At 43.9% G+C, this 9960-nt stretch overlaps 1 protein-coding gene across 1 annotated transcript in view; it reads left to right on the forward strand.

The window, feature by feature from the left end:
- Positions 1 to 6420, forward strand: part of FGF5 (fibroblast growth factor 5) — a 38156-nt gene extending 31736 nt beyond the window's left edge. Inside the window, exon 4 of the mRNA XM_050945225.1 lies at positions 6335 to 6420. Coding sequence (XP_050801182.1) covers positions 6335 to 6365 — 31 coding nt within the window. The 3' untranslated portion in view covers positions 6366 to 6420. The remainder of the gene's footprint in view (positions 1 to 6334) is intronic.
- Positions 6421 to 9960: the final 3540 nt, after the last annotated feature.

The raw sequence follows: 9960 nt of genomic DNA on the forward strand, positions 1-9960 counted from the left end.
ACCCCCACTCCACACAAAGACAGTTCCTGCTCCAGGGAGCTCACATTCTAAGATAAACCATGCTGTTTCACTGGCAGACTGGCATCTCTTTTGCTTAAGAAGATTTTGAGTCTGAACAAACTGACCACCCCTTGTGGAACAAAACAAAACATCGATTTTGAAACAAATGAAGATGGACTGTTTTGCCTGTTTCTACTCACAGTGAAATTTCCATCCCTTCATCAATCCATTGGATTGTTGCCAACTCTTGGATTCCATTTAAGGGAGCTTGATTTATAGGGGAAACCTATTTATAGCAGAAAGGACAACTTTTATCCCTGTACTAGAGAGCTCATGTTAGGCTATGATCCTGCAAACATTTATGCACATGAATTACATTACTCACGTGTGCAGTCCACTGAAATAAAGGCTCTGACCCTGCAGCCCATAGGAACTTCGACATGACTCATCATCAAGGGAACTCTATCTAATGGTTTTAATAGGGGTTATCCTGGGCTGTGAAGAAGCTCCAGATCAGTGGGACTACTCCCATGAACAAGGGTTGTAAGATTGGACCCACTATCATCACGATATCCACTTTGTTATTTTGCAAACCGTATAAACTGTTCTATTGGAATATCAGAAGGTGTCCGAAGAAATTTTACTTTTAATTCACTTGTCAATGTGGTTAATTCCACTAGACTAGATGCCCCCCAGCACACAGAAGAAGGGATCTCTTTATATCCCACAGAGAGATTAGCAAACATGTAATCTCACAGTTATAGGTCCAGTTCAAATGTGTTTCTCATTAAATCCTTTGCTATTCCCTCTGTGGGAAGTGGAGAATTTATCAGATTTCAGTGCAGTCAGGTGAAATTTTGCTGAGGAAGCAATACCAGGCTTCTTTTTTCTCCAGGGTACAATTAAACCAATGCTTCTCTAGCAGTATTTTACCTTACTGTGAGGTTCTTTCTAGTGCAGTTAAATTCCACAGAGTTCAGTGCCTTTTTACTGGATGACTGCTGTTGTTGATCCCATGGTTCCGTTAATCCGGAGCACACATGGGATTACAGGTGGGGTTTTACGAGATTATTAAAAAATGTTTAAACAAGAATTCTAAACCCCACAAAATGTATCATGAATAAAATTGTTAGGGGCACAGGAAGGCTGTCCATATGGACCCAATGCCTTCACACCACCTCCATTTCCACTCCTGGAGCGTTTGGCTCTGTTGGAGGGCCGGGACGTGAGGGCTTCTCCCTGCTAAGAGCTGTGCCCAGAATCCCTCTCTAGGGAGGTTTCTTAACTTGGAAGGGGTCCTCTTTGCACTAAAGTTAATGTAGCTTCAGGCAGAGAGGGTCACTCCAAGATGAGGAACCCATGCTGCCCAGAAGAGGGATCAGTACAATCTGTAGGAGATGATGCATAGCCCTTCCCCCTGCTAGTCCCTTTCCTTGTATGGATCTCAGGGAAGGGATGTCCGAATACAGAATATGAAGTTTGGGTGTAGGTCCAAAAAAAAGTTTCCTTTGGTATCAGCAGAAACATTTTTTTTGTTGCTTTTGAGGCTTTAAAAAATGATTTAAAAAATAATACAATAGCAAGAAATCCCCAAACCAAATGTCTTTCCAAAATGGCAAACCGGCACGGTTCACTTTGAAAAGGCTGAAATGAACTGTTTTGACATTTACGAATTTCCCCCACTTCAAGTAATTGACTCTAATTCATGTCCACCTAAAACCACATTCTTCAGGGAAAAAAGATTTCGCACAAAAATTTTGCCCAGCTCTACTCAGGACCTGAGGAAGGCTCTTGGCAGGAGTGTGGGGGGGAATTGTGCCGTGGAAGGCATCTGATACACCTTGCTCTGTGAGGAGGAAGCCAAGGCAGTACTTAAGATGTTCTGCGTGGCAATATGCTGTATAGTTTGTGAATGAATTCATGTTACCATTTTGAAAAAAGCAAGAACAGAGATTTCTCCCAGAAGCACATAAAATTCATCGAGCCAAGCAAGAATTCAGCAGAGTTCCCTGTCTGGCGCCTGGACTGAATTTGGTCCATATTCTTCACTACAGTAACTATTACTATGTGATGCTGAATAAACAGACGTTTGCATCAGCAGTGATCAAGTTAAGATCCAGGGCCAGACTTACTAAGTCCCTCAGCATTGCCCTGCTCAGTGGTCTAAGGTACAAATTTCTAGGGAATATATTACCTAGCTGTATTTGCATACTGGAGCCAGGTAGATGTTAGGAAATGGGGACATGTTAAAGCTTAATATATGACATTTCTGAAAGCCCGAAAGTGAGTGCTGGCTGCCAAACTGAACAGTGAACTAATAAAAGTGGACTTTAAATGGTGGGAAGCAGGTCGGTCCCTGTGCACCAATGTCAGCAGCAAACAATTGACTTATACAGTCTATCACCACCTTCATCTGTTGCAGCTCTGGCCTGTACAAGGACTTTCTCAATACCCAACACAGTGCTGGAGACAAAAAAGTAAACTCTTTTCCCTCTGGGTACCCTAGTAAGTCCAGTTGGCTGGGGTAATGAGATTGAACGCATTCATGTGCCCCTGTTCCCTGACTGCTGAGCTTTATCCACCAGGCACAGAATGGTGAGTGAGTTCTCCCTCTGTGCTGCATTACCTGCACGTGGGATCTGATGGGGATGGGGGAAAGTTAAAGGGAAAAAGCCCTCTATTCCTAGCATACACAGACCAAATCCATTGCCTTAATTCTCAGGCACAAAGGATCCCTAGAGAGCAGCAGAGGCAACTCTGAGGGAAGTCCGTCTGCACAACATTCTGAACACACTCCACCCACGTCAAGGGGCAACCTTGAGCTATGCAAATGTATGCTGGCCCTAGAGATTCTAAAGTGATGGAAAGGAAAGGAGGAACAGGAGTGCCCTGCCATTGGGGCTGTTGATAGCCCTGGGACATTTGGTGCTCAAGAGGTACATGAGAATCCCCCTCTTCCCTCCAGAGACTGGAAAAATGACCAACAAGTTGCTGAACTAAGCCAAACATTTCTCCATGCCCTCACCCTATCCCTGCTCCTTAGCCTCAAAGATTCCATCCCTTCCTCCTATCTCCTCCTCATCCTCACTTCTCTCTACCACCACACATCAGCCCCCACTGCCAGCAGACAGCTCCCCTGACTCAAGGTGGATTTGTAACTGGAGTAAAGTGGTCATGATAGGGTTAACTAGGTTCTCCAGAGTATTACGGGCTTGAGCCATCCTCCATCCCTCCTTTGCTTCTTGTTTTGTGGGTGGGAGTTTTCCCTCCCCACTCTGTTATGATGCTGTTGAATAAAACAGCAAGTTCCCAGCCTGCTGTCCAGTGCACTGAGTAGCCATTTGATAGAGGTAACAATCTGCACAACACTCACCTACCCTCTGGGCTGCTGCTGCCAGGTGCCTGGCTGTATTTCCAGATTATTTTCACCCCTTCTTTGGCTGTGGAAAGGAAGGAATTCCCTAGGGACCAGAGCCACCGATGACTTTGCTCACAGAATGCAGAAGGAGAATGCTACCATTTCCCATAGTGCTGAGCTGTCCCCCTTTCCCCCCCGTCCCTTGTACCACTTTGTCAATTTATTTTCAAGGGAGGAGCAGTTTTTTCTCTAAAGGACCTTAGACAAAACCTTTTGGCAGAGTCCAGCTGCCAGTCTGAGCTTGGCACCAGCTTGTATTTTTCCTTTCAGATAAGTGGTCAGGAGGGACTGGAAAGTTGTGAGCGGGGGCTGAGGTGTCACCATTTAAGACAGAGAACAGTCATAGCCAGGCCTAGGAGATGGTTGCTTCAGCTCTGCCTTTATGCTTCAAAATGGAAGCTTCTCGCTCCCTAGGCACCTTGAGAAATGTCTTTCAGAGCCAGCTAGACAGTGGGTAGAGAGGTGATGTCATATGCTTGTTACCACATGGTGCCAAAATCAGGCAGAAGGGTTCTGAAGTGGGCTTTTTCATCCTGACTACTCTTACCACTCCCAAGCAGAAGGTGCAGTGGCAACATCCAGGTCAGAAGTGAGATGTCAGTGTCAGGGCATTGGAAGAGAAAGAAGGAACATGCTTGCAGCAGATTATTTTCAGCACAGAGATCAATGTCATTTCTGAAAGTTCATGAGCAAGTGGGACCTGTACCTTACTGGTGGTGCTACATGAACAATCTTTAGAAGACCGGGACAGGCAATAGGAGGAACTGTGGATGAGGATGATTGTGGTGGGTGGGCACAGGAGAGGACACCAACATGAAGTGGAAGTTGTTGCAAGAAACAACAAAGGGAATTCTGCATGAAATTGCACTGGTGGAGAGGGGCCATGTGCGGAAGAAAAATGAGTAGTGCAGCTACTTCCAGGATTATGGGTATGAGAGTCCATTATTTCTATGAAAGTCACAGTGAATGAAGGAGGCCTGGCAACCTCTCCAATGCAGAAGAGGCCAGACTGTAAGTTAGAATCACAGTATGTACTGCATCAGAGAACACAGTGGATGTCTGTAAAGACCCCAGTTTAGTATTGCTGTGCACAGCCACTTGAATCAGGTTTTACTAACAGGCAGAAAGATGTCACTTGTTCCATGTGCTGTTTGAAGTTTTTGAAAATCAGCACCCACTTCAATCATATGCTAGTTCAGCTATTAGGCCAACCCACTACCCTGCCCCTCTGAATTCTCCCCTGGCTTTTCCAGGACAGAGGTGTGAAAAGAAGTTTACGCTCTCTGTGATACCACATGGCACTAGAGCTCAGGTTGAAGGGTCCACAGCTCCCAACAAGCTCCATGGGTCTGGTACAGGGTCCATGCTGTTCAGATAGATTAATAATATTTTTCTCATACTTAGGACAAAGCCCTAGAAGAATGAAACCCATCTCCTTATGGACCCCCAAGAGCAGTAGTGCTGAAAGAACAAGTAAAACAGAGGGTTTAACTGATCACCATATTTGGGGTCGGGAAGGAATTTTCCTCCAGGGCAGATTGGCAGAGGTCCTGGAGGTTTTTCGCCTTACTCTGCAGCATGGGGCATGGGTCACTTGCTGGAGGATTCTCTGCAGCTTGAGGTCTTCAAACCACAATTTGAGGACTTCAATAACTCAGAAATAGGTTAGGGGTTTGTTACAGGAGTGAATGGGTGAGATGCACAATGCAGGAGGTCAGACTAGATGATCATAATGGTCCCTTCTGACCTTAAAGTCTATGAGAGGGCCCTAAGAAGGAATGTGGGAAAGGTGGATCAATTTAAAACAAAGTGATTGAAATAACTAATTTTAATCATTATGTTAATTGATTTTAACATTGTTTTGCAGTTGTACTTTGCAGCTATTTCCCTAAAGAAAGATTGAGTCTCATTGGTTGGTAACCATTAAAACATGTTGATTTACAACTAAATATAGCTTTTGTGCTAAATTTGGTGTTTCTTTTTGCTAATCAGGAGGATATACTATATCTATACACGTTTATTTAAGCAATTATGTAGCTTAACATGCATTTATTCATATTCTTAATTTTTACATTTATGTTAGAAAATGGTGACTGGTGCTATTCTTGATGAGGATTAACTCTTCTACTTGTTGCTTGTGTCAAGCTCTAGTTGGATAAAACTTTAAAATCAATTAAAATGCAAAAAGCTAATATTTTGAATTTTTTTCACTAGTTAAATGAAACAATCTTAAATATTTTGTACCTAAGGAGAAAAATCATATAAAAATGTATCAAAACATGTTTTGCATTTAAAACTAACTGAATTACTATAAAAAAAAACATGTATTATCTGTAGTTAGTGAATTGAACTGATTGTTCCTGGTGCCCTTCAAGATTTTAGAATTAGTAGACCTCATCCTCTTACACCTAGTTTTTATTCATAGACTGGAAGAGGAAAACAAGCCTTCTTGCTTTTGCAACTCTCTACTGCTTTCTTAACTTTGAATCTACTAGTCATTGAACCGAACTAGTTGAATAAATTGAAAAGGAGAAAATATTCTCTCTGCACCTAAAGAAGAGACGACTGCTGTCAATGGCTGGTTTAGCACTTCAATAAACTCTGGTTCCAGTTGCTTAACCAGTGGCTTCCACCACTTCAGAGATTTGGCTTTCTTTAAAATTTGGCAGCAAATTTTAAATTTAAATTTTATGTAATTTATTTTTAAAATTAACGTGAATTATTTTAATGGAACATAGCAAATTTAGGCCTTAACACAGATTGCCATAGTTTCACATTTAATTTTAAATAGTTTTTTTAAAAAAATAAACCTATATTGAATTTAAATAAAAAATCAGAGTTTTTAAATAAAAAATTATATATTTTTATCCACCCTGAAGGCAGGGACTGCAACTAATTTTGGACTGTCTCTTTCAGCTTCCTCAGCACTGGACCACCCATTGTCTAGAGTGTAGGATGCAAATTTGCCACAAGAACACCAGCATCCTCCCAGAAGACCTTCTGCACGGCAGTCCTGCAGGGTCCCCTCAAGAGAGACCTGAAACTCCTGTGCCACCATATAAGGCTAAGACAGCCTCTCTCTCCTGCATCTGTATCAGATGAGGGCAACTGAGACTAAATACCACCCAGGAAGAGAGAATTCATGGAGATCCTAGTTACTCCAGAGAAGTCCATGGGGCAGAAATTGCATAGGTGTTCATATAGTTGCTGGAGTGCATGGAGAGTCCAATAATGTGACCAGTGTGAGCTGTGCTGAGTTGAGTGGAGTGAGGCTATTTCTGCCCTTCATGAGAAGAAGGACAGCCAGACTGCAGTTCTGACCAGAAGGGCAGATGCAGTCATGCTAGTGACTACCCTGTAGCCATCACCAAGCAGTCACAGGTGAAAACGAAGTTCCTTGAACAAGATGAAGACCAGCCAGCCTTCCTCTCAAGAAGAAAGACCTTTAGATGAGTTTAGATGAGTTTCTGGTAGTTCAGGGGATGAGGTGGGATGGAAAGTGGGATGGGAAATGAGAGGGAGATTTGAGCGTAACTGATCTGAACTGTATCTGTCTTTTTTCAAAGTCTCTTTCTAGGAACCCAAAAAGGGGAAAAGTGAACATCATAGTTCATCTCCCTCATTATTTTGTCCACCAATTAGGTCTAATATCCATCACACCAATTTTGGTCTGTTAACTTCCACATCTTCTGTCTTTACTAAGCATAATTTCAACAGTCCTTAGATTATATCAAGGTGGCCTTTTGGGGTTAGACTAATCCAGCTTCTTTGTTTGGCTCTTTTGTACTGGTTACAACATTCCACATCGTAAACCACTTGCCCTATTTCATGGTTCTATTGTAACATCTTGTGAACTTCTGCATACTTTTAACATTTTAGCTCACAGTAAGGGTAGAATTTGTAGCCCCAATAGTCACAGTAGTGGGGATCCATTTCCCCCTCATTGCCCGGGGAGGGGAAAGAAGGGATTTTGCATGAAGTTCTCAGGTTTTCATTTACCTTTCTAACTTTTCCATCTGAATGGTAATTATTTAAGTCTGAATGGTGTCTTCCTGCTAATAGGATCCCTAAGCACTTTACATGCTGTCTGCAAACTGTGGGCCAGATTGTGTCTTTGAGGCACAAGCCCACGCTCGTAGTGGTGTGGAGTAGCTCTGCCTTACCCAGAGCTCCAGGAGACATGGTGCCTCAAGCAGACAGAATCCCTCCTTCCCACCCCTGTGTATCTGGCCAGCTCTGCTGACCTGTGAGAGTGGACAAGAGGCAGGGCCCTGGTCACGAGTGCTAGGATAGAGCTCAGGAAAGTGCAGGGACTGCATTACGCCTTGCTCGATTGTGGTGGGAGTTCAAAGGAGGAAATCACACTCCTCTATCCTTGCACACCCAAGCAAGAATAAGCAGACTCTGGCCCGGTGTTTAGGAATACAAACATCTCCAGGGTGGAACATGGCAGCACTGGTAAGGAAACACAGCAACGCTACCTAGCAGTGTAGCACGCAAAGAATTCTTTAACTAATGGAAACCAAATGGGGGAATTTCATTGGGCAGAATGTACTGGAATTGCCCAAACTGGAATCAGGACATACATTTGAAAGCAGTGCCATGGGCTCCGTAGTGATCCCGGTAGGCGTCACCTCAGCTTTATGGATCTTAAAAAAAAATTATATTTATGGCTGCGTGGTGCCTTAGTGCCTCCTTAGATGATGGCACATCTACTCCCAGGAAAAGAGCTTTTCTGGGTTAAGTCACATTTCTATAATAAAGAAACAGATGCAAGAGCTCATTTTAAATAGCAGTGTACAATGGAAGAAGTGTTAACCGATCTGGCAGGTGTTAGGACTAACATTACTTTATAGTTCCTCTTATGCAACATTTCTGTGGAATATATGAGCAGAAAGGGGACTGGGATGTATAGAGAGGGAAGGCTGATGGTGAGAGAAAGTCTGGAGTTTAGGATTGGGAAGTCCTGAGTACAAACACCAAAACACTGGCATTTCAGGGACTCCACCAGTATTGATGTACCAATGCCTTGGTGAGGCACAGTATCAACACTGGGGCCTCCCAGACTCCCTTTGCCAAGGCATTGGTGCACCAAGGGAACTATGGTGCTGGTGCTGGTGCTTTGGCTACTCCCAAGCCCCTATCCCAACATCTCAGCCCCAATAACCACCAAAAGCTCGCTTAGCACCATCTCAGCTTCCCCACCCCTGAAGAATCCATTCCTAGTCATAAAGTGGGGACCTGGCAGACTTGTGTGAAAGATGTTCTGGGGCAGGAAATGGATGAGGTCTGTTAAATCTAGAAGAGGCTGCAGCTACACTCTGATGAACGACCTGTGGTTCATGAGAAGAGAACAGATTTCTGATGAACCACGGGAGGCTTATCAAACATGATCTCCAGTTTGACAAACTACAGGAGATTCATCAGACCAGAGATCCTCATTGACGAGCTTCCTTCAGTCTATGGAACTTCAGCTTTTAAGTGAGGAACACTGTTGGTTAATCAGACCAAACCACTATCTACTCCACTTCTGACATTCATGTCCAACATCATCCACCATCCCTGCATCCTGGGAGTGGGCGGGGAAGGGGAGGGGAGAAGACAGGGCCACATGGGCCTTTGTGGAGGTAGATCTAAGGTTCCAGATTTTATTTTCCAGCTCAAGTCTATGCCCTACCTCATTTCCATTTAGATACAAATTTTCCAACTAGGCTGCATATAGCTAGTGGCCTAGGTGAAGATCCACACAGGTACTTAGGCATCTAAACCTCAGTTTTCTCTTCACTGGAATTCACAAAACTCTCACTGAACCCTAAACTCACTTGGTGCCTAAGTATTCATGGCGCATATTCTCTTGGTCCCTCTGTGGGCATGCGAACTGCAGCCCCCACCAGGCATCCAGGTGCCTTTCTAGCTCTCACCAAAGACCCACGAACCGGACCATTCTGTCACATAAGTCCTGTGCAGGGTCCAAGCTGGTAGGTAGCCTCTGAGCATGCCTGCCAGATCAGGACCCATTTAAAATCTGGCCACTACAGCAGGAGGTGGTGGTGCCAGTGTCCTCCTTATGACTTTTAGCCCAGTGGTTAAAGCACATACTTGCAATGATGGATACCCATTGCCAGAGGGGGAGAAAGGATCTGAACTGTCCTGAGAGTGCTCTAACTACCAAACTATGGGATTTTGCAATGTAAGGTGCCCTTTATCTCTCCCATTGAAGCTGTTCTACTGTGGCTAAATAACAAAACAGTGATTGGAGCAGGAGAACTGGACCTTATGGTCCCCCTCACTGTAGTATCTATCTTAAATAACTCAAATATTTACAGATTTATCATGCTGTCCTTGTGAGGTAGGCAAGTATTGGTATCCCCTGTTGGCAAATCAGCAGCTAAGACACACAGGAATTAAGCGGCAGATCTTCAAAGGGAACTCCCCTTTATATCAATGGGAGTTAGGTGTCTAAGTACCTTTGAGGATCTCAGCCTGGGACCTGCCCAAAGTCACATAGCAAATCTGTGCAAAGCTAGGAATTTAACTCTAGT

The sequence above is a fragment of the Gopherus flavomarginatus genome, chromosome 3 (assembly GCF_025201925.1).
Source record: "Gopherus flavomarginatus isolate rGopFla2 chromosome 3, rGopFla2.mat.asm, whole genome shotgun sequence".
Lineage (NCBI taxonomy): Eukaryota > Metazoa > Chordata > Testudines > Testudinidae > Gopherus > Gopherus flavomarginatus.